The sequence below is a fragment of the Zootoca vivipara genome, chromosome 1 (assembly GCF_965207765.1).
Source record: "Zootoca vivipara chromosome 1, rZooViv2.hap1.1, whole genome shotgun sequence".
In the NCBI taxonomy this organism is placed as follows: Eukaryota; Metazoa; Chordata; class Lepidosauria; order Squamata; family Lacertidae; genus Zootoca; species Zootoca vivipara.
In genome coordinates this window covers 104,167,564-104,192,518 of record NC_142582.1, presented here as the reverse complement: position 1 = coordinate 104,192,518, position 24,955 = coordinate 104,167,564, and the positions used below count along the sequence as shown (strand labels likewise).

Here is a 24,955-nt window from a genome sequence, read left to right as displayed (position 1 = left end):
GCCTTTTGGCAGGTGGTCGCTGGCAGAATGGCGTCGGTGACTGCAGCTCGGGGGTCTCAGGGAGGGCGGCGCCTCTGGCTCGGGGTGAGACTGCATGCTGGAGGGGGAGCGGCCCCGAAAGAGAATGGGGTTGGAATGGGGAGGGATCCTCTTGGGGGTTTCGGGTCCGTCAGACGCGGGAAGCGGGAGATCTTGCCCCGTCCTCCATTTCACCTGCCCTTCGAAAACCCCACGCACACATACGGGCGAGCGGGCAGGGGGATAATTTACACCCCCGGAATAGCCCCTGGAGCGGGATCGACTCTCGTCCCACCACACTCGCTCCGCCCTCAATTGCAAAAGGCGATTGAGTCTGGCTGGCGACGAGGATCGCTTCTCAGGAAAATAAAAAAAATCCTTCAGTAGCACCTTAAAGACCAACTAAGTTTTTATTTTGGTATGAGCTTTCGTGTGCATGCACACTTCGTCAGATAGGAGCAAGCGAACTGTAGCCTTAAGTGGGTGGACACGCTTGCTTTTTCACGTGCGAAGCGAGGGTACACTCGGGATTTCTGAAAGGCCAAAGTGCAATCGCTCCCCTTTTGTTTTCAGTTATCCCTGAGTGTGCATAAGCCGCCTCAGGACATCGCAAAGCGCGTTGTAGGATCAGACCGGGATCCATGCAGGCAGGAGACCATTGCAAGAAGAATCCCACGGAAAACTAGCTGGTGGGCTTATCTTCTGCCCACCCTTGCTTTAGATTGTAGTTCTCCAAAGTCTAAAGCACTGTTGAAAGTATGCAGTGCACGCCGGTCTATGCCTATTTACTTGGAGGCTAGTTCTGCTAAATTCCTCCATGGGAAGTGTGCATAGCCACCTTGAACATAACACTGCTCTGTGATTATGGGTCCAAGTACATGCAGGGATCCGTTCATACATGACAGTTCAACTCTCTAATTGCCTTGCAGAGTATTTATTTCTTTGTCGATTGCAACCCGGGCAACCCCAAAGCGACTTACAACCCGAGCAAACCTGTCTCAGTACAGAAGTAACATGTGTTGTAGATCTTAACCACAAGTTGTGTTTGAAATGAGTGTGACATGTTGAACAGTAGTTCCAAATGAAATGCACACTGGAAAATCTTGCAGGTTCCTTACTACAGTCTCCTCTATGGAGCTTGAAAGAGACAATGCAGAAGTTCGGAGAAGGGGAAGGAAACATAAACCTTTTTGGCTTTCTTTGACAAATGGATACAGGGTCCTCTGCGGGGATTCAGGCAGCCGGGGGGGGGGGGGGTTGTACAGATGTATCAGGCCCAGACTTTGAATTCCTTTAAACATAAAATAATCTCTTGCCCATGTAGAACAAAAGCAAAATGTGCAAGGAACATTGCTTTGTGAGATAGGAGCCTGCTCACTCATTGGCTAAAAGCTCTGAAAGGTAGGAAGTCAGAGCTGTGATTAATTGCTATGGAGAAACATAGTCATACAAACCCAAGGGAATATTTGCAAATGGCTTAAAAGTACATAGGAAGTTCCTTCTCCTGACAATTTTGAAGGAGCTTCCTGCAGCCAATCGGAAGCTGTGCCTTGGTTTCTGAACATTTGGGAAGTCAAATGGACTTCCAGAATAGATTCCGTTCGACTTCCGAGATACCACTGTACTGTATATCCATATCTCAGGTGAGCAAGAATTGTGGTTGAGAAGCTATGGATTATGTTGCCATCATATTTATTATGGACTTTTAATTTTTAATTGAAAATATTTCAGATGCACAAAATAAAGTGAAAAAAAGAAAAGAACAGGTGCATAAAAATACCCCAAAAAACATATAATTCTATACATAATTATATAACACAAAGGTCTATAAATGAAATCATTATTCTAACACATACTTTTATTTATAAGCTACTATATTTTTTATAAATGCTTTCCAAATAACATAATATTTGTCCATGTGCAGTCTACGTCTATAAGCTCTTCTATCAATATCAGTCTTTTAGCCATAGTGAGGGTGCAGACAATCTATTTACGTTGACCAGTTGTCAAATTCCATGTAGTAGATAGATAATTTAAAATAATATTATCCTCTGCCAATGCTAGCTTTACCCCCAAAGGTAATATTTATACAGTCTAGTACTTTCTCCCCAAACCTCATAAGCATAAACGTATGTTTCAAATTAGAATTATTCTTATTACATCTCATATTTATCATGGACGTCTAAAAACTGAAGGCTTGCATGGATTGAAGCAAGCTTCTCTACCCTTTCCTTTTGGGTGGGATTCAGCTAATGAGTTCCATCAGCAGAAGCTGTGGGCAAGGACTTTCCTTCCCATACACCACTCCATGCCCCCTGAAATTGGCTTGGGGGTGTGTGTCAAAAGAACTCCTGCAACAGTGCGCAAGGGAGCAGAGGGGGGATAATTTTGTCTCGCAAGCCAAAACGCTTGCCCTGACAGAACAATCACCGTAATATGATGTTGAATTCCTTCCACAGAAATGCGTCTTTCGTCTGCAATTGTGGGTTGTTCTCCGTCTACAACTCAGGATTTGCTTGGTCCTTTGTGTACAGGAATTGTAATGATCTGATACTGTACATAGTCTTACAAAAAAGTATTCTTGTTACCTTGTTTCTAGATATCATTTTTGGGGACTAAATATAGGGACATTTTGTCTTAAACATTTCATTCATCATTCTAAAGGAAACTACTTCATAATCCATTACCCGCGCCCTAGTTTTTTTCTGTTTCTTGAGGGAGAAAGCCAAAAGAAAAAGAAAAAAGAGGCTTTAGGAAAAATAGAAAAGCATTCTCCCCCACCCCTGAATTTTCCCAGTCTTTTTTCAGTGCCTTCATTTCTGTATGTTTGTCAGACGTATTAATACTTATGTGTGGCCCCAGTTCAGTCTTTGGTGCTCTACTCTACCTGCAAGGTAAAGGTAAAGGGACCCCTGACCATTAGGTCCAGTCGTGACCGACTCTGGGGTTGTACGCTCATCTCGCATTATTGGCCGAGGGAGCCGGCGTATAGCTTCCAGGTCATGTGGCCAACATGACAAAGCCGCTTCTGGCAAACCAGAGCAGCACATGGAAATGCCGTTTACCTTCCCGCTGTAGCGGTTCCTATTTATCTACTTGCATTTTGACATGCTTTCGAACTGCTAGGTTGGCAGGAGCTGGGACCGAGCAACAGGAGCTCACCCCGTCACAGGGATTCGAACCGCCGACCTTCTGATCAGCAAGCCCTAGGCTCAGTGGTTTAACCACAGCGCCACCTGGGTCCCTGGGTCTACCTGCAAAAGAGGACACAAATTTGCATATGACACAAGGCAATAGTAAATTATGGCAGTTTGAAAATGAGTGAAGATTAGAATTTGTGAAGATTAGAATTGGTTGTGAGATAATGGAAAAATTGTGTTAGAATGATATAAGATGATAAAGTAAAATTGCTTAATTTAGATTTAAAAATGGACCCAGTGTGCGGGGAATCGAGGAAGTCTACAATGTCAAGTTAATGTAAGAATTGATATGTTTTTCTCCCCCCCCCCTTCTTTTTTGTTTATGTCATATTGTCAATTTTTTTTTGCTCTTTGTTTCTGTTTTTGTGAATTTTTGTACTTTGAAATGTTTGAAAATCAATAAATATTGGGGGGGGGATGAAAATGAGTGAATACGTTGACTATTCATGGCACAGCCTTGGGTGAATTTAGGGTAGCTGAATGTCTTCACAGAAAATTGTAGCTGTGCTGCTGAGTAAGTTCTGTGTTCCTGTTTTTTCCCCTTCTTGTAGATCCAGAGAAAGACAAATTGGCATTTTTCATCCTCCTATTCATCTTCAGTGGTGAGTTGGTTTATTCCAAAATAAAGTTTTAGTTGCAAGTTTATTGGCTTTAAAAATCTTGTGGATTGCAAATTCTCAAACCATGTTAAGTATGTGGAAGAGTTTAGCTTGATTGGTATTTCAGCATTCAGATAAACTCTTAACACTGACCAACCCTTTGTATTCTGCAGCCAACAACCAAGCTGTTCATCGATGGCAAATTTGTTGATTCCAAAAGTAATGAATGGATTGATATTCACAACCCAGTAAGTAAGCTTCCTTTTTCTTTTGTGCTTCTCTTCTTTGAGTCAAGAAAGGGTTGGATTGTGCAGTTGACCAGTGTAAGAAGGAACAGGCACTCAGGAGCAACACTTTGAAATGGAATTGCTTAAGTCGTCTGAATTCCAAAGCTGTCTTTACCGGTAGCTTTCTGCATAAGCTGTCATGTGCTCCAATTTATCACCGGCAGAGGAATAAAGTTGTTTGGTTGGAACTTAAAGCAGTGACCTTAGAGCGGTGACGAGGACATGTGGTCCTCTGGATGTCGCTGGACTACAACTCCCATCATCATCCTTGACTATTGACCATTCTGACTGGGGCTCATGAGTTCTCCATCCCTGGCTTAAGATTTCAGACACTAAGTATAGGCACGTAATCACTGACATTATTTTGCTTAATGTACTCCTGAGTCCTCCTAGTGGGGCAAACTACAACTGATTTTCTGTAGAGGCTAGTCCAGGCATCCCCAAACTTCGGCCCTCCAAATGTTTTGGACTACAATTCCCATCATCCCTGACCACTGGTCCTGTTAGCTAGGGATCATGGGAGCATAGCTGCCAAGTTATCCCTTTTTTAAAGGGATTTTCCCTTATGCTGAATAGGCTTCCTCGCGAGAAAAGGGAAAACTTGGCAGCTATGCATGGGAGTTGTAGGCAAAAACATCTGGAGGGCCGCAGTTTGGGGATGCCTGGGCTAGTCTGTCAACTTTAAAGCCTTGTATCCCTGTGGTGATATTGCCCCCTTTTAAGACTGGTTTGTGGGAATGGGTTAGAACCTCAGAAATAATGAGCTTGCATAAAGATGTCTCCTGTTAAGGCTTCAAGGCCAGTGTCACAAGGTCATTGGGGTGGAAGAGGTGAACACTCACGGTCTAAGTTCCCATAAAACCAGGATTGGTGGGATCTTTCTGCAGCCAGCCAGCCAAGCCAAGGTCAGCATTCATTTGGGCTTTTGACAGCATCTTGCGCAGCCTACTGAGATTTAAGTGTAAGCGCTTATGTTAATTAGCTAGATAAGTTAGTGCTTGTTGCTTTCTTACTTTCTGAGCTATTTTAATGTGTGTAATTATTGGGAGTTTTTCTCTCTTGTAGAGTTTTGTTTTAGTAAAGTTGACCAAGGCAGATTGGGCCTGATTAGCGGACCCCAGCAGTCTGTGTAGTGTATGATTTAATGAAATTTGGTCTGGTCTGAGTTCCTGAACCCTTTAATTTTCACCACGTTTTTCAGAGCAAGGGTCATCCACCACAGTCCCTAAGATAAATCCCCGATTGTCAGGCATGAGTTCATGTGCTGTTAGCAAAGCATGCTGTATTCCCTTTTCCTCCTCTGCAGACCTATTCAAAGACATGGCAATGAATTATCTTTGCAGCTGAGACTCAAAAGTTTGCTATTCATCCCCATCCTGGATTCTCAAGGAATCCCATTTCTATATATTAGAGATGACACCCTTCTTTGATTAGTGCCTTCAAAGAAGAAGGTTCATAATCAGCTAAGCATTTTCTGTTTGCACAGGACAGGGAAGTCTGTTGCAGCAAATCTGGAGCCATTTCACTTATTGTTTCTGGCTTCTGGTTGTCCCGACCCTTGTAATGGGTATTGTGCAAAGAAATAATACACTTCCATATCAGCTGTCATGGACTGCAGGAATGGCCACAGCATTCTACCACTCCCTGCACATCAGGGGTTAGGATTGATCTGTTTATCATCCATTTAAGGCTGTAAACTTAAATATCCTTACTTGGAAGAGGGACCCACTGAAATTGAGGTTGGGCTGGACTGGACTTTGCAGCTAGCTCCTAGAAGATAATAGTTGGCCCTGAAATTTAGCCACAATTTGTGGATTCCTCTGTTAAGGCAATTCTGAGTCAGTGGCACATTTATATTGACAATTCTGGGGGGGGGTTACTATTCTAACAGGCCACCAATGAAGTGGTTGGTCGTGTCCCAAAAGCTACACAAAGTGAGATGGAAGCAGCAGTGGCTTCGTGCAAGAAATCTTTACCGAACTGGGCTGAGACATCCATTCTGAGTCGGCAACAAGTGTTCTTGCGATACCAACAGCTCATCAAAGACAATCTGGTGAGGAACTGGACTGACCAGATTGTGTGTGTGTGTGTGTTTTGAACAGTTATTTTTAAACAGTGGGTACTGATAATGTTATTGATTTATTCTTGTAAAATGCTTTGTGGTGGGGTTTTTTCTTCAATCAGGAGTGATACTAATTTTATTAAATAAATAAATGCCCTTAGCTATAAAATGGCCTTCCCTACAAAATCGTTACAGAAATGAGCAAAATAAAGTGCACAAGCCTCTTCTCACATTAAATAGTTTTACCCTGTTCAGGAGGTATGTTAATCTTGCTCTACATAGAGTTTGTAGCCTACCGTGAAACAGGGTGAAGTGGACTGTGGTCCTTGAAAACCTATGCCAGAATAACATTGTTAGTCTTCAAGACTTTTTTGTTTGTTTGTTTTTTGCAAAATTGCATTTTATTCTCATTCTGAGTAGTCCAAATGACCCAACCACGAACTAGGTACAGCCAGGAATAAGATGGGGGCGGGGTGGTGATGACTCATGTGCAGAGTGGCTCGTCCCTACTATTGCACTTGGCCTCCTGCAGCACAGTAAATCTTGCTTCTTGCCTTCTGGTTCAGTAGATGAGCTTTATTTCCACCTTTGTTGAGTTTCCCTTTTCTCGGTTTCAGGAATTCTCATTACCTTTTTTTTTTTTTAAATCTCCAGAAAGAAATTTCAAAACTGATCACCTTAGAGCAAGGAAAGACCCTGGCTGATGCTGAGGGAGATGTGTTTCGAGGCCTCCGTAAGCTGCCGGCACCTCTTGCTGTACCTAGAAAATGGCTTTTCACGGGCTGAGGGAAGAGCAGAATACTTCTGAGTTCTAAGGCCTTGGGAGGATAGCCCCTTCTGGAACCTTCCAAGAAGGAATTCCGAGTACTCTGTGAATTTTAAACAACACTTCTGTTTTCTTCACTTTGTGTATTTCAAGTATATTCTGAAATGCTAAGAGCTTTGTTTATCTTTCTGATAACTTTCTGATAATACTGGCAGTCTTCTTTTATGGTAGAATCCCGTTTGCGTAGTTCCTGTCTCCATTTGGACATGAATCCGCCTCACCCGTTAATTATCTGAATTGAAGTGATTCTCAAGCAGAATCCTATCCCTTTTGGAATAGGGAGTATTTCTGGATGGTGCTGATTGTATGAGTTATAGTGAAGGAGCTGGAAAAGCTAGCCAGGTCATGAGGGCATTGGAAAGGCCATTTCCAGGGAGATTCGTAAACTGAGAAGTCCCTGTTCTTTGTTGCAGAGGTCGTTGAACATGCTTGTAGTGTGACATCCCTTATGCTGGGCGAGACCCTCCCCTCCATCACTAAAGATATGGACACTTACACCTACCGCTTGCCTCTGGGAGTGTGTGCAGGCATAGCACCTTTCAATTTCCCAGCCATGATCCCTCTCTGGATGTTTCCCATGGCCATGGTGTGCGGGAACACTTTCTTGATGAAGCCTTCAGAGCGGGTGCCGGGAGCCCTCATGCTTCTTGCAAAGCTGCTGCAGGATGCTGGAGCCCCTGATGGAACACTGAACATCATCCACGGACAACACGCAGGTAATTCCAGGGGAGGCTCGCCTGGCACCTTCATTACAAAATGTTTTAGGCAAAAACATTCCTCTTATCCCAAGCCTTTGGCTAAGTAAACAATCCATGGCCTTTTAAACTGGGGAAGGGGGTATTGCTTATGTTTGTTACGGTGTTCTGCATTCTTGTGTTTTTGTGTTGTAAACGGCCCTGTGATCCTCAGATGAAAGGAAGTATAGAAATTTAATTGCTAATAATAACAATAACAAATGCAGGGCAGGCCTCAGGGTCTCCAAGGCTGTAGTGCAGGGGTCAGCAAACTTTTTCAGCAGGGGGCCAGTCCACTGTCCCTCAGACCTTGTGTGGGGCCGGACTATATTTTTTTTTGGGGGGGGGGAATATGAACAAATTCCTATGCCCCACAAATAACCCAGAGATGCATTTTAAATAAAAGAACACATTCTTCTCATGTAAAAACATGCTGATTCCCGGACTGTCCGTGGGCCGGATTTAGAAGGCAATTGGACCGCATCTGGCCCCCGGGCCTTAGTTTGGAGACCCCTGCTGTAGTGTATGGGCAGAGTGGAGTTGGTATCATGTTGCTATCACGCAGGCAGGGATGTGCTATATAGCCAAGATTGTGTGCTTGTGTTCTCTTTTAACTGTTTAAAAATAAGCGCCTTCTCCATTTTCCCCACGTTGATCCTGGTAATCACAGGTCCAAAGTCCCCACTCCTTCAAGAGGTATGCCTTGAAAGGCTAGGAAAAAATCTGCCCCTTCTACTACTCTTGGTCTTCCCTATTTGCAAGTGTGACCAGGTTATTTGCTTGTCCAGATCATGTGTTTGTGTAGTGATCTGGGAACAAGGAAGGTGTGAGGCTTGGTGAGCCAAGTAGATATTCCAGATGGGAGAGTGTTTTTCTTTTAAGGACGTTTTGTGAGAACATTGGGGTGTGGGAGAGGGAGAGAATTTGGTTTGTTTGTTTAGGTTATCGTTGCTACAGCACAAAGATGAAGAGCTCTTCGATGACGAGATATAATGAACAGTGTTTTCTTTTTCTTTTCTTTTTCCAGCCGTAAATTTTATTTGTGATCATCCTGATATCAAAGCAATCAGCTTTGTAGGATCTAATCAGGCTGGAGAATATATCTATGAAAGGGGTTCCAAGAACGGCAAGAGAGTGCAGGCCAATATGGTAAAACTCCACATAATGTACCACTTGACACCTCTGTTTATAGGATAGTTGTTGATGATCCTGGAAAAAGCTATAATTTTAATGTCCTGAATTGTATTTCTGAAGTTTTGATGTTACAGTTGAAAACGACAAACTTCAAAGTCATTTTAAGTATGGTTAACACGAAACCCATACTCCATATATTCAGTAACAATTATCTAGCAGAAAATCTCAAAAATGTAAAAAACTTTTTGTGACACCTTGCACCCTTTTTTGTTCTGCTTTTACATTGGTGCAACAGCCACATTTTCCTTGAAGGTCTGGGACCATTTGAGCTGATGTTTGAAGATTACTGTTGCTTAATATATATATTTAAGCTACACACACACACAGAGAGAGAGAGAGAGAGAGAGAGAGAGAGCTTTTTTAAAAAAAAAAGTACATTTCATTCTAGGGAGCTAAGAACCATGGAGTAGTGATGCCAGATGCCAATAAGGAGAACACCCTGAATCAGTTGGTTGGAGCAGCTTTTGGAGCAGCTGGGCAACGTTGCATGGCATTATCCACAGCAGTCTTGGTGGGAGAGGCTCGGAATTGGCTGCCCGAACTGGTGGAGAGAGCCAAGAAGCTGCGAGTTAATGCAGGTGCCGATGCATTTGTTTAAATCCAATTTGTTTATGTGCATTTCTGCAGATCTAGAAAAAGAGTGGGCAACCTGTGGCCTCACAGATGATGTTGTACTCCAGCTCCCATCATTTCTCACTATAGGTCATGCAGCAACACATAGAGAGCCACAGGTTGTCTAATCTAGAACATTAGAATGTGTGTTGTAATGTGCTTGTTAAAGGCTAATTTTTGGAGCCCTGAAGATGATCAGTGCATTAAATTGTTTCCCTCAAGTGTCTAATAAATTAGCTTTCTTTGTGGGGTCAGCACTGCTTTTTCATAATGTAGTAAGATCTCAGAAGACTCATTGCTTTTAACCTTATAATAAAAACCATGTTCGCTTTACGGAACTTCACTGCTTTGTCACCAAAATTAGAGTTGCATAGCTGGCATAGCTAATTACATTGAAAAGGATCAGAATATATGGCACTATTAAAATAAACCTTGTGACTGAAGCTAAAGAGCACAGTTAGCCTTGGATGAGCTAAACGTGGCAGTGTTACAAGACTGCATCATGAGGACCATGTTTAATTTCATATGTTGCCATTGCTTGCTTTATTGCTTGATTTTTGTTAGGTGTTTAAAAAGAAGAGTTTAGGATTTGAGCAGGTTTTGTGTATTGTCATAGGAGACCAACCTGGAGCAGATCTGGGACCGCTGATCAGTCCCCAGGCCAAGGAGCGTGTCTGTCAACTGATTGACAGTGGAGCAAAGGAGGGGGCTAGCATCCTTCTTGATGGACGAAATATCAGAGTGAAAGGTTTTGAAAATGGGAATTTTGTTGGACCGACAATCCTTGCGAAGGTCAAGGTGAGCCGATGTGCAAATTAAAACACCTTAAAACTAAGGAAGAAATGAACTTTGATCCAGTGTGTTCCAAGAGGTAGCCTTCCCTTTGGTCTTCAAAAGACTGGTGTTGGCCTACAGATATATTTTGTGCCATTGTGAAATGTTGCAAATGTCCTGATGCCTGGCTATTGAAGTGAGCTACAGCTAGATTGTGGAATGATTGTCAAAAAGTGGTGAAGTTCAAGAATGATGCTTGGTGGATATATGGGAATGGATGGATAAGGAATAATAAAGGCTGCAATGCGCTGGAGATCCTTTCCCTGAATAAAAAATGGTAAATTGGCATATTTTTGAATGCCTTAGATGTGATTGGCATTTGAACAATTGTGGAACATGGCATTTATTGGTTGTAACTGATGTTTTAATGTGCCTTTCAAATGTTTATGTTTGCGAAGCATCTTGTGAGGCAATATGGTCTAAAAGATGGGATAAATACTTGTCACTAGGGTCACTGTAGGGATCACGAGACTACAACTCACTTTTGCAACCTCACTTCATTCCTTCCTGCCAGTCTACTGTGAAGTTGTGGAAAGAAGAAACCCCTCTTTCAATAGTTACTCTACATTTCTTGCCAACTGAGTATATCCAGCCTTCACCATTCTTGCTTTATGTGGGTTCCCTCCCCGACCACCTGCATTAGGTGGTGGCTCTCTCTTTTTTTGTACTTCTGCAAACCTTGGGGTTCCCCCCTCCGAAGCTTGGTGATAGCCTCCCTCTTGTTTCTTAGTCTCCCCATCTGGCTACAATCCTGGCAGCAGTCACCATCCGAGTTCAATATTGGAGGGGTGATAGCCTATAGTGGTAGCCATTTCGTCAAAAGGAACAGAAGGTTCCTTTGGGGTGATGACTTGTGAAGGAAAAGGATGTTTCTGTGTTAAGTGTCAGAACCAAGATTTCTGCAGCATCTGACATGCGGTACTATTAAAAGTTGCTTCTCTCTTGACAGCCCAATATGACCTGTTACAAGGAGGAAATCTTTGGACCGGTTCTAGTGGTTCTGGAAGCAGACAGCCTGAATGAAGCAATTGAAATAATAAATAAAAATCCTTATGGGAATGGAACAGCCATCTTTACCACAAATGGTGCCACTGCTCGGAAGTACTCTCACTTAGTGGATGTTGGGCAGGTATGTAAAGGTTGAGGTTCGTGCTGAACAGCTCAGGGTACTGTTTTAGCTCCATCATAGCTCCATGACAGAGCAGATGCTCTACATCCAGACTGTCCCACATTCCATCTTTAGCATGTCTTAGTGAAAAGTTTGTTGGATAGCAGGGTTGGGAAATTCCCTCTCCAACACTAAAGGTGCAAGAACCTTGTCCTCTTCCCTGTGTGGCCTCCATACTGAGAGATCGCCATCTGAATGTAATGCACTTGCCTCATTTCCCCTCCATTTGCCATGCTACCGACGAGGAACTGAGCGCCATTCTGTCAACGAACCGAATACCAAACTGATGCTGAATGCATCACTGCATTCAACATGCAAGTTTTTTTAAAATGCAAAAGATTCCTCTTTCTCTTTCTTTTCTTTTTTGGCCCTGAGGTTACAAAGTAAGAAATTGCTCAGTGGTTACCCAGTGATACTACAGCAGAGCATTGATTTGAATCCAGGTTACCTTGAGCCTAGCCTGACTCTTTTTAGATTTATTTGTGCATTTTCTTTGATTTATAATAAAATTATCAATTTTGGCTTTGCTTTAGATTGGTGTGAATGTTCCAATTCCAGTGCCTTTGCCAATGTTCTCCTTCACTGGCTCTCGCGGGTCTTTCAGGGGGGACACCAATTTCTATGGCAAACAGGTAATCCATTACGGTTGTTTTTTTAATATATATATTATGCTCCAGCAAGCCAGGAGGAGCCAAGAAAGGAAAGAAAACTTGTAGGAGATAGACAAAGGGAGGGCTTATCAGCATGCTGTATTTCTGACATGAAGAGAAAATGAGCAGGAACTTTCCAGGGAGACTATATTTTGCCTTGTGGCAGGTGTGGAGAACCTTTAGCACTACAGATGTTGCTAGACGACAACTCTAATTATCCCTGACCATGGGCCATGCTGCCTGGGGCTGATAAATTTGGAGTCCAACGAAGTCAAAAGGACTGCAGCTTCCCCTGCAGCCTTATGGTTAAAACTAAAACCAGCAATTCTGCAGCACAAACGGATATAAACACCTGACTCTTTGCCTCTTTCAGGGGGTACATTTCTACACACAGCTGAAGACAATCACTTCTCAGTGGAAGGAGGAAGATGCTACTGATGCCAAGCCTGCCGTCGTTATGCCAACCATGGGGAACTAAAGCACCTTGTTAAATTTGCTCAAGATGCTGCTGAAAGTATTCTTCACCCACTGATGCAAGCTGCTCTTGGATATTCCCTGTTGCCATTGCTGCCCTAGAAATAACAAAGATTGCTTCAATTCAGGCTCTGAATTTAAAATCAGATTGGCCTGGGCGCTTGAACACAAAATTTAGATTTTTTTTTCATCTACATACTGGCTAACCCAAGTTATTTTCTTTAATTCTAGAAAAAATAATCTGTTGTGTGTAAACAGACAAAATCAGCTGCTTTTGTCCCACTCGTGCAACCCAGTGCTGAGAACCCAGGCACTATTTTTCATGGGATGTTGGTTTTTAAGAACCAATTACTGCAGTTCCTGCCATTTCTCTGTTCACAGCTGGTATGTCCTGCTGTCAGAATCTTAATTCAGCTTTCCCCCGCAATAAACACTGCTTCAGAGAAGCAGATTTACTCATTACAGGACTGAGCAGTAAATGTGCAGGTACTCAACTTTAATAAGTAGTCTCCAAGAATCTCACACATAGGAAATAGCTGTTGCAAAGAGACAGTGAAACCTTACCATTGGGAACTTTAGTTCCCATGATGCATGGAAGCAGCATGCAAGCTGCTTTAAAGCGGACAGATTTTCTACCTTAACACAGCAATGTGCCTATACGTTATTTATGCACTAACTATTTTTGGAACCAAAACATGTGTAATCTTTGCTTCTGGGGCTGCTAGACCATCATGGCATCAAAAATAATAAGCCTTCATAAAGATGCAGTTGGTTCTATCAATCTAGCTTTCACTGGGATATTACTTCCCATTGCACTAGTGTGAAGGAGAATTGTAGATTCCAGGACTATTTAAGGGCAATCCTGTATAGTGGGAGTACATACAACTTGAGATGACATCTTGAATTGCACAGCAGTGTAATCTGCATAGGTTAGCTGTGAGTGATGCAGTCATGGGATGGGGAGGGATAAACTATCTGGCTTCATAGGGACGTTAGTGGCATAAAAAAACTTGCTCAAAGTCATTTCTTCCACTTTGAAACCATGCAGTGATTTTTTAAGTTGCCTAATGAAACAAATTGGACTCATTTGATATTCTGCCTTTTGTAACCAGCAAGTGCTTAAACTGAAAATGGTAATGAATAATTGAATTGATTAATACTCTGTATGTTGTGTCTTACATTGGTGTTAATCATGAATAAATGGCTATTAAATTCGGAATCCTTCTGATTTTCTTCAGGAAAACAATTTAATACTACAAATCCCCTTGAACCCATTGACTTCAGCAAGCTAAAACTTTGTATTAAATTAAGGCAAAAATCGGAAAGTTTCACCTTATCAAAAAGGCATTTGAACAAAATGCCCTCATTTTTTATTTCAGAATATAGTTATACAATACAAACACTTTAAAATGAAACAAATTATGTTACCAAGAAATAGGATTTCATCTTGCAAGAAAGCCTCAGTGAATTTTTAAAAAAGAAAGTCAAGTTGCCTTGAAAGATAATTGAAGTAGTAAATAGATATATATAGAAAACATTTGAATTTCATCACTGCAGCATTATTTGCCTGATAGACCTGGAGCCCATGAAGAAAGGTGGCTTTCATGATATATTTCTCTTGATTAGCAGCCATCTTAATTGGATTGTGGTGGCATAACCTGAATATCTGGAAGGGCTGATCCTTTACGAGACGGTGACCCTGATAGTGGTGCCTGCTGAGTGATGAAAGCATAAACAGGAATTGTATCATCAGTGCTGTAATGGAAAGACAGTAAGAAAAGAGCAGCATTAGCACATACATTTATCCAGATAAGCCTAGCAACTTCCCTCTGTGTATTACATTGTCCATCTGAATTGCACTCAAGATTTCAGCAGCAATTTTAACCCCTTTTCACATTTAGGCTATAGGCCCAAACATACCCACACTTTTGGGGACGTTTCCCCTAATAGAACTGTCTCTATTCTGCAGGGCAGTCTCGAGCAGGTCGTGCGCCCTGGCGCTAAGGGGCGGAGATCGCTCCGACGCCCCCACTCCCGCCCTCGCAGGGAGCAGCATGGTTTCCGCGCGGCGCCCTGCCTACCGGCCCGACGCCCTATTGCACCGCGCCACCAGGGGTCTACCTAGAGCCGGCCCTGCTGTTCTGCTGTGTTTAGATCTTTGTGGGGGTGATCCTAGATCGGGGTCAGCAATCTTTTTCAGCAGGGGGCCGGTCCACTGTCCCTCAGACCTTGTGGGGGGCCGGACTATATTTTGGAGAAAAAAATGAACGAATTCCTATGCCCCACAAATAACCCAGAGATTTATTTTAAATGGAACTCCAAAGAGTTCCCATTGTGTTGAGGGGTTACAAGGAGATTTCCTCAAACCTTGCAAATTTAGGAGTTAATTGTGTCTGTTCTCTTTCCCCCAGGAACTTGAGATTGAGGATTTTCTGATTTTCCAGAGTCGCTCCCATGGTCCATGTTCTCCTCAATGTCCTCAAAACAGCTAGGAGGTTGAGCTGTTTGGGCACAGAAGTGGGAGCCTGCCTCTAGCTGCTTCCCCCCGCTTTTTCCTCCTTTGTGGCCACCTTCCATATCTACCTTTCTTTCACTGTGTAAACTGCTGGGAGAGTGTTTGTTGCCTTGTGTCTGTTGCTATCAAACTCAATGAAGGAGTCAGACATGCAGAACAACTAGCTGTAACATGCTGGAAAAGATAATGCTAATTCCATCACATTTATCCAAAAGGATAGAAAGTGAAGATGTAGTAATGCAAGCATTCTTACTCCTACCTTATTTTCTGTGGCTTTTGGTTGGACCTAGTCTGTCTTACACGACACTGGCAGCATAGATCTTCCTATGCTGACAGGGTAACATGGGAATTGCTCATACAAGTACTAACTACCATTGCCCTTTCTGGAAAGTGGGACAGTGCTACAAAAAGAACTACTAAGTCACTAGATAAATGCAAATTCTCTTACCCAGCCTTCTTTGGTTCTGCTAAATTTATTGTGTCTGGCGTTATGGGAACCAAAGCTTTACCATATTTCCTATAAAACAGAAATGACAGAAAAAATAATCAGTTCAGTTCCCATTTCTGTAATTTTCCTTGTGATGAGACTTGGATGAAAAGAAAGCAGACACTGCTGATCTGTTACCAAGCATTTTGTCTCTCCTCTGCCCAGAACTCCCAGAGTCAATGCTATTCTGTGACATTGCAAAACTTTGGGGAAATCATTGACTCTGCAATGAATCTACTGTACACATCTGAACTTCTGTTCCATTTTCTCCTCCTGAATAGTAAGTTAGTTTGCACTTTATTTCAATACTATGTGTCAGAATGTGCTAGTAACTAAGGTTGCAAGCCTAACCATGTCAACTCAGAAGTCAGTCCCACTGAATTCAATGGAGCTCACTGCTACTTATTGCCAGATAAGTGGGATTAGGATCACTGCTTAAATTTTCAAAACTAGAGGAAATACTTCATAATTCTGCCATTTAAAATTTTAGTATTTCTTAAGAAAGTCTGGATACCTATTTCCCCCATTAGCTAGTTAGGACCTGTACAAGAAAAAGGAAAACAGAAATAATTTTCCAAGCTACTCTTTCCTATTTGGATTCTTGCTCTAATACAGAAGACGACATCCAGTAGCATTCATCCTTTTCAACAGTGGAGGCAGGACTTGCAGAAGCTTCCATCTTCTGCTTGCAGGAGTTAACGTCTCTTTTTTGTCCTGACTATGCTAGGAAAGCAGGGCAGCTAGAATTTCTCAGTCTCAGGCCTAGTGGTTCTAATTCAACCAAAAGCAAAATATGGTATTTACTTTCTGCAAACCTCTCCTTCCAAAAAAAACACCACTGATTTAGCTAGTAAAAGTTCCAGTTTCAACATTTCCTCCCCCAACACCACCAGAAGTGTTTCCAACTACCCTTCGGAAGCCTTGCAAGTTGCTGCAGGAAAGGAACTATGAACAATCTTGTGGGAGGGGTTTCTACGACCAAGCAGAAACTACCAAGCTCTCTCGTTATTTTTTGCTATTGCCAATTTTTTGTTAATGCCATCTTATTATATTAGTACTGAAATGTTATGTTTTTCATTTGTTATATTTTGCTATTATGTTTTTTTTTTATGTTGTTATGAAATTGTTCCTATGATGTTGACTTTTGTTGTAAGTCACTTTGAGCATGATTCTTTTTGTGGACCATTTCTCAAGGGTTTCCATTTGGCGAACAAGTGCTGAACTGAGAAATGGGCAGCTACCAAGTGGATGAGCCCTTGCTCACTGTAACAGACAGGACTTTACCGTTGTTTAAGGCCATTCATTTTTGCAAAGAGTAGCCTTAGCACACTCTCCTTCTGCTCCCAGGTCAAATCAGAAATGTCCAGTTTTCCTTTCTGAATATTTGTCCTACAGAAAAAAGATAAAATCAAGAAATCAGTACCTTACGAGCATAAACCTACAAATATATCCCCTAAATGACTGTGTCCTATATAAGTTGGTCACTGAACTGAAAGAGGAGGAAGTGACCCTGGACTTAATCTTGAGGGACACCCAAGAACTGGTGCAATTGGGAACAGTCATTGTGCCACTAATGAAACCAATATATGTGTAAGTGAACAATTGCCAAAGTCCAACGCATCACACTTGACTTCAAAAAGAAGCTTCTAAAAAATTAGGAGACTGATAAAAAGGAATTTGAAAGGGAAAGTCAAATCTTCCCATAATGTTTTAGGATCATCCAAAACATCAATAATAGCAGCTTAGATCAGGAAAGACACCACCAAGGTTCTCCTGGAGGTGCAGCCATAAAACTGCTAGCATGTTTGCAAAATGAAGTATGGTTTCAAATTTGATGGGGGACCATGTGTTGAGATTTCAGCATTGCAGGGGGCTGGGACTAGATGACCCTTGGGATGCCTTCCAACTCCACAATTCTATGATTCCTAGGCCAAGATAATGTCACTGCAATTAAGGAGCAACTTCAAGGAAGCTATTAGATTCAAGAAGGAATATTTCAGGGGGGAAATGGGCCAAATGAGAAAAAAAAGGAAAACAAACTTCAGCCAAAAAAAATAAAAAGCAAGCAGATGGCAAGGAATGTCCCCAAATAAATAAATTTAAAAATGCATTTACAGCTAACAATAAAAAGTATGTAAATTAAAAGTAGAAGCTAACTAGGGAACAGCTGGACCTTTAGACTACAAGGGTGTCAAAGTGTGTAGATGGAAGAAAGGGAAATCACAGAAAAGCTTTTGCTGCGGAAGATGTAAGGCAAGCACTTGTACCTGAACTAACTTTCTCAGGAAAGGACTCTGGGGGACTAAGGCAAATAGTGGTGACAAGAGACAAAGGTATTATGGACAAAACTTAAATGATCACCTGATCCAGATAGCATCCAACTAAGAGTTCTTAAAGACCTCAAATTGCTGATCTTGTAACAAAAATATGTAGTTTGTCCTTAAGACTGGTACAGTATCTGTGTTTGAGGACTGGAAAGTGGCCAATGTAACACCAATGTTTAAGAAGGGATCCAGGAAATTACAGGCAGGTTAGCTGAACATCTGTTCCAGGAAAACTGGTGGAAAAGGTATTAAAAATAACATTATAGTATACAGAAGAACAAGTCTTGCTCAAGAAGATTGAGAGCTCTTTGAGAGCCTCTAGAAGCATGTGAATAGGGATGATCCAGTAGACACAGTGTGCTTGGACTTTCAAAAAGCTTTTGATAAAGTCCCTCGCCAAAGACTCTTGTGTCATGAGATAAGAGGACCGGTCCTCTTACAGATCAGTAACTGCTGGGGGGGGGGGGAACAGGAAGCAGAGAAGAGGAATAAATGGACAGTTCTCCTATGGAAGAAGCAGGGTCCTTCAGGGATCTGTATTGGAAGCAGTGCTTTTAAAACGTATCATGATTTGGAGTTGGGGTGACATCCAATAGTTCAGATTGGCAAAAACAACAGGAGAAAGGGATTGTGAGGAACTCCAATAAGTTCTTCCTAAACTGGGTGAACAGACTTTAAAATGGCATATGCAATTCAATTTAAGCACCACGTAAAGTGATACACACTGGGGCAAAAAGTCCTAACTTCACATATCTGCTCATATGGCCTGAACCGGTGGTGCCCAACCACAAGAGAGATTCAGGATAATGACATTAAGAGCTGTTTTGACAATGGAATGGACTACCTCAGAAGGTGATGGACTCTCTTTCATTGGAGACTTTTAAACAGGGATTGGATGACTACCTGTCAGGGAATCCTTAGTTGTGTTTCCAGCATTACACAGGGTTAGATTAGATGACCCTTTAGATCCCTTCCAACTCTACAATTATATGGCTCTATCTCCTTACTCTTGTGCTGCAGTAAGCTTCCCTATCTGGCTTCCAGGTGTTTATCCAGGCAATGCCTCTCCTTGGGTATTTTGGCCAGGATGGAATGTGCCCTTAAATTCCGACAGTGCATTTTGCTTGCCAGGATGCAGGATAGAGAGGGTGTGTGTGTGAAGAAACTAGCTGATTGTACAAAAGTAAAATTTTCATTTGTCACTCCACCCACTTTACCTTTGGCTCCACTCACTACTGGCATGTGGTCCCAGAAGGTTGCCAAGAAAGAAATGTGTCTCAGGCTAAAAAAGGATCCCTACCCCGGCCCTATCCTTAGACAGTCTGAGGTGTGCTATTTCACAGGGATTTTCACACACTTTCTGTTCTTGGCAGCCAGGGCCACCAGAAATAAAACTTCTACAGTTCTACCACATGTACCATTTCTCTGCTTCCAGAAGGTCCATTTGTACACTATTTGTGCTGTGTTCATTGTTGTTAAAGGTTCTGATTTTAGGGTATTCATCTTTCCCTGCATATGCTGCCATCATTTTTCTCTGATACGCATCTTGAGCCACCTGCTTGTAGCACTTTCTGCTGGTTATGATCTCCTGTTTCACCTGCTCCAGAGCATCTAAGAAGAAATTCTCCACCTCAGTCCTTTGGTCCAAGATATTTCTGGCCAGTTTCTTCACTCTGCTCATCTCTTGTTCCTTCATTTCCAGCAGCTGCTGCAGCTTTAGAATTTCTGTCTGGCCTGCCTGGTTCTGCATCAAAGCCTTCTGTTGGGTACTTTCGACTTCAGTTTTAAATTCTCGGGTCATATGATAAACAGCATCTTCCAGTTTTTTCACCTTGTTTTGCAGGTCCTGGATCAGGGCTTTCTGCTGAGTAATTTGCAGTATCTTTTCCTTAACTAACAATTCATTGGTTTTCTTTAAAAAATAAATAAATAAAATTACTTGCAAAGTAATACTGTTTGAAAGCTGTCTTTTGATCATCAAAGCTTTCAAACAATTAAAATTCTTGAAACGGTTATAAACAAAATTTAAAATTTCATTTTTAAAAATAATTTTTATTGAGTTTTACATAGAAAAAAGAAGAGAGAAAGAAATACAAAGGAAAAAAAAGAAAAAAGAGAAAAAATTAAAAAAGAAAATAAAAAAATACAAAAATGCAAAAAAGACAATGTATATCCCCTCTTACTTTTTCCAACCTCTTCACTTCCCCTTCTTACAATCCTTGTTTATAATTTACTCTTAGCATTTTTAAGTCTCATCTAAATATCATAAAATTACATCTTATATCACATTTCATAGCCTTGTTCTTAAATCATTCTTATTCATTACCTATAGGAATGTGAAGAAAAGATACGAAAAAAGGACCCATATTAAAAATAAAAAGGCATAAAACATTATCATGTTCTCCCAATTCTAATCCAAATATTTCGGACTTCCTCATTTCCCCTTCTTGAGTTCCTTATCAATTACTAATTATTGCAGTTTCCAAATCTAAAATTACCTTCTTTCTTCCAGTTTATAACTTCTTTTTAACCATTTACCCAACTTACTTCTCTTTAACTTTATTACCTAATATTCTTTAACCCTTTACCCAAAAATATTCATAATTAATTTCCAGAATCTTCTTCCCTTTCTTGCCACCCTAAAAGCTAGTTCTCCCCCCTTTCCTTGGAATCAGTGTCTCCAGAGATTTCAGCCAGCTCCTTATTGCATTCCGAGTTCAGACCGTATTTAATCCACCAATAAAAACCATCTCAATTCCTCCTCACCCCACTCCTGTTTTGTCGCCTTCTAAATTTTGCTCACCCCCTTCTCTCGCCTGCTGTATTCCCAACATTTTATCCTCCATCTCTTTCTCTTTCAGCCCTCCACCTGCTTCCTTTTCCCCCTCTCTCACTGGAGTAGCAACCTTTTTGTTATTGCCCTTGGGGGGGGGGCTTTTGAATCAAGTCCCTTCCCTGTTCCAAAAATTGAAAATTTCAATGGATTACAGACTAGATTAAAATTTGTCCTGCTTGCAACATTCACCAATCTCAGATAGGCCTATTAAAGAGTCCACTGCTGAGCAGCTTGCACACACGTTGTCTCCCTTTAACCCATGCTCAATCTGATAAAAACTAAACTTAACATAAGCTTTCTCTTCCAGTTAATATGCAAAACTAGTGCATATTTGTATTTTGGAGGAAAACTACTATAGGTTTCAGGTTAGCCACAGGTAGTTGAAACGGACAGTGTTCAACTGCAATGACTAATTTATGTTTAAATCTAGATCTTTCACAATAGTGATAGGATTTGGACTAATTTTAAAACTGTTCCGACTCTGATATATGACTATAATAATAAATAATGGGTGGAATTCAATGCTGTGTTTCTTCTATCGTTCAGTCTGCACAAGCATTGCAACAGCCTGCCAGATGGAACGATCCTGCCTCCCCCATGCACTGTTCTGGGGTTCTCCTGTCCGCCAGCTCAGAGCCAATTTTGGAGGGTTGGGAAGAGGGAGCCCAGTTGCAAGTGGGTTGAGCTGCTTAGGTAAATCCCACCCACTGAATATATCCCAAAATCTCAAAATACTGAAGGAGAAAATATAGAACGTGGTCTTCAGTGGACACCTATTCATGCATTACTGGTATGTAATTTGCATGCTCAAGGCCCACAACATGACCCCACCCCTGAAATTACATCCCCAGTCTGCATAATCAATGTCCACATGTTGAATGGTATCTGAAAATGATTCCATATGCACAAGCCACTGTTCAAATAAAAGGATCCACGTGATGAGGACACTTACACAACCAGATGTACCATTGACATCTAGGCGCCACATGTAGGTGCAACAGCAGCTGCTCCCATGTTTGCATTCCTTTGAAGATGGCAGGGATAAAGACTAGCCTGGGAACAAGTCATCATCAGCCCTGCCCCTGTTTCAACACGAGTGCCCTATATGCAAGTAACATGTGAATTGGTGTTAGAAGCCTTTTCATTACAGAACAGAACAGGAGCTTTAGCTTTCCAATATACCACCAAATGTTAGTGATTTTGACATAGATATGGAGAGGTGGTACTAGCTCTAATGAACCTGCACAAATAGAATTTCAAGGGATCTTATGTATAGGAGAATGAAAAAGGTAAGAAGTCATGAACTTAACCTTCTCCTGCAAGAGAAAGGCATTTTTCTCCTCCAGTTTTTGCTTGGCTTTTTGTAACTCTTCTGTTTCCTTCATGTGGTATCCAAGAGCCTCATGAAGACGGACATTCTCTGAAAAAACAGCTTTTCCAGCAGCGTCCAACTGCCTGAATAAGGGTAAAGACTATTCAGCAGTTGGAATCACAAATTTCCTGTATTAATCACAATACGTCACAGCGCACAAGCTGTAGATACAAAACAAACAGATGGAGACAGCATTCATGGGTGTGTTAAGGCTGCTTTGGGTCCAGCATCATATTTACTTATCAGAAACAAAGCACCCATGTGGATATCCTAGGAATTACCATACAGTGGTACCTCGACTTCCGAATGCCTCAACTTCCAAAGGTTTCGACTTACGAAGTTGGCAAACCCGGAAGTATTTTCGCCGTGCATGCGTTCTGCGCATGCACAGAAGCACAAAAACGCGCTTTGCGCATGCGCAAAATGGACGCTTCAACATCCAAAGGTTTCAACTTACAAAGAGTGCCGCAGAACGGATTGCCTTCGTACGTTGAGATGCCACTGTACTTTAGCACCTTCACAATGGTTAAAGAACAGAGAAATCAAGTATGTCTTACGTAATGGCTTCATGGTGAGCCCTTTCTGCTAGCATATAAATCTTCTTCTCTGCTTCTCTTTCAAGTCTTTGCTGAAATAAGCATAAGAACAGATATTATGCAATGAAAACCAGGCATAAAGTGGCATTCACATTTCAAAAGTATGTGAAGGAAGTGTTCTGTGTTATAGAAAACGACAAAAGGTTGCACTGTGGAAGTTGAGGTTCAAAACAGACAGAGGCAGAATGGCAGATTCCTACATCCGTAACTTTTCCTTAAAATCTGTACCTATTTCCTTATTTATTATTTCAGGTTGGGCAAAGATAACAGAACAGGCAAAATATTGCAAATCTGGATCAGTACAGTACTTCATATTTCTTCATTCCATACATATCTAGGTGGTTCAAAAAGTTGTCCATGCATAGACTGCAAGCCCCGTATTGCTGCCTCGAAGCTGTTTGAACTGGTGGATGGAAGCAGACATCCTGTGCATTATCGCAAGGACTGTGCATGCTGAAACAACATATGTACTACTGCCCAAACACTATACCTTTTCTTCAAGGAACTTTTTCTCCAACATGCAGATTGTTTCCTGATGTTCTTTTTCTGTGATTTCCATAATTTCATTGAGCTAGGATTTTAGGAAATATTTAATTATTATTTTAACCATCTAGATGACAATTTAAACAAAATTCTCTAGAGCAGTATCTCACACTATGACACACATTTTCCTCATATGTCCATATTGCATGCCTTGAAACTCATCGTGCTTTCATCATCTGTTACCTGAAAATTTACCAACACTCACTTTTTCACATTTTTGCAAGTTTCCATATCAGGTAACCAATGCTTTTTTTCACATTTTTGCAAGTTTCCATATCAGGTAACCAATGCTTTTTTTCTAGAAAAATAGTTGCTGGTACTCACCATGAAGTTGTTACAATAAGTACCACACTTTTTAACAACAACAAAAGAGGTGCCAGTACTGTTTCCCCTTCAAAGTACAACCTGAAAAAAGCACTGCAGGTAACACTCAATTTGTGAGCCATACCTTCTCACATTTTGACATAGCTTTTCATCTTCGTCAAGAGTATATAATCCAAAATCTGCTACACACAAATCTTGAAAATATCTCAGTTGAAGTGCACATTGCATTATATATGATAAGCTTAATAAATTGCTAAAAGGTCATCAAACTGCAAATGTAAACACTTGATCGTCTGACAAAAATCCAAGAAAAAAACTTTCTGTCCCATTCTAGTAACTTCTGAGCCTGTCTCTCAAAACTTCATTTCATTTTTCCAAATTGCACTTTGGCAGTCCAGCATAGCGGCACTTTAGCATGGCAGTCTAGAGTCTAGAGATCACCTAATGCACTTCTAATAGATGCTAATAATAAACTTACATCTTCAAGTTGTTTTTCCAAAAGAGCTTTCTTTTTGCGAAAATCCATTATCATTTTCAGCTCAACTTGAATTAGGCCAATTTCTTTGGCCTTCCTGTTGAATTTTTCCTCCATCTCCTCCAACTGTTTGGTGTAATGTTCTACCTGTAAAGTAGAAACTATTAGTAAGATAAAAACAACTAATGGTGCAATCCTACCCTAGGTATCTACTGGCCGAATGGCCTTTGGAAGCGGAAGAACTCCTTTTCCACTGGTAAAATTGAACCTACAGAGGCAGAACAAGCTATCCACTGCCTGAACCCTGTTGTTACACTGATGGAATACCCCACCAGCTGAATAATTACACCAGCAAAATCCCAGAGGCAGAGTGGCAGAGAAAAGGGTTTGGCGTGGAGGAGAAACAGACTATCAGTGTTTGTAATTGCACACTCATATCCATGAACATGGAGGAAATCTATGTGAGGACACAAACTGGCTTAAGTTCTGATTGTCCCACTGATTACCATGGGACGAAACAGAGAAAAATGCCCATTGCTCACCCCACCTGCAACATGCTTTTCCTGAGTTCTCCCCCTCCCCTCCCTAGTTGGTGATAGTTTAGATGCTGCTCCAATTCTGCAAATTCCTGGACAAAGGCTGCTTGGTAAGAGACACAGGTATGCCAAAAATCATTTAAAATTCTGAAAAATGAGCATATTGCATTAGGATCAGCTTGATGTGTAGAATGTTTAAAAACAATTCACATTAAAGAGCATCACTAGGGAAGAGCTACCAATAAAGAACTAAAATAAGTTAACAAAATGAAGCTTTAAATGACGACTT

At 41.4% G+C, this 24,955-nt stretch overlaps 2 protein-coding genes across 3 annotated transcripts in view; one reads left to right on the top strand and one right to left on the bottom strand.

Annotated features, from left to right (window-relative positions):
• Window positions 1-15: 15 nt before the first annotated feature.
• Window positions 16-13,873, top strand: ALDH6A1 (aldehyde dehydrogenase 6 family member A1). Its single transcript, XM_035108710.3, has 12 exons — window positions 16-84; window positions 3,770-3,820; window positions 3,991-4,065; window positions 5,996-6,157; window positions 6,821-6,899; window positions 7,406-7,708; window positions 8,754-8,875; window positions 9,309-9,498; window positions 10,149-10,330; window positions 11,316-11,495; window positions 12,068-12,166; window positions 12,558-13,873. The coding sequence occupies exons 1-12, from the start codon at window positions 28-30 to the stop codon at window positions 12,660-12,662; spliced, it is 1,605 nt and encodes a 534-aa protein (XP_034964601.3). The 5' UTR covers window positions 16-27; the 3' UTR covers window positions 12,663-13,873.
• A 111-nt stretch (window positions 13,874-13,984) lies between these two features.
• BBOF1 (basal body orientation factor 1) overlaps window positions 13,985-24,955 on the bottom strand; it is a 14,041-nt gene continuing 3,070 nt past the window's right edge. The window contains exons 4-11 of one of the 2 annotated variants that reach the window (XR_015950556.1): window positions 24,134-24,277; window positions 23,279-23,359; window positions 22,750-22,820; window positions 22,131-22,275; window positions 18,022-19,896; window positions 16,945-17,049; window positions 15,622-15,690; window positions 13,985-14,413 (exon numbers count right to left, since the gene is read on the bottom strand). Coding sequence is in view for 1 of the 2 variants with exons in the window: in XM_035097230.3 (XP_034953121.2) it covers window positions 14,293-14,413; window positions 15,622-15,690; window positions 16,945-17,049; window positions 19,403-19,896; window positions 22,131-22,275; window positions 22,750-22,820; window positions 23,279-23,359; window positions 24,134-24,277 (1,230 nt within the window). In the remaining variant the exon portion in view is untranslated. The remainder of the gene's footprint in view (window positions 14,414-15,621; window positions 15,691-16,944; window positions 17,050-18,021; window positions 19,897-22,130; window positions 22,276-22,749; window positions 22,821-23,278; window positions 23,360-24,133; window positions 24,278-24,955) is intronic. The other variant, XM_035097230.3, reaches the window with a different exon arrangement.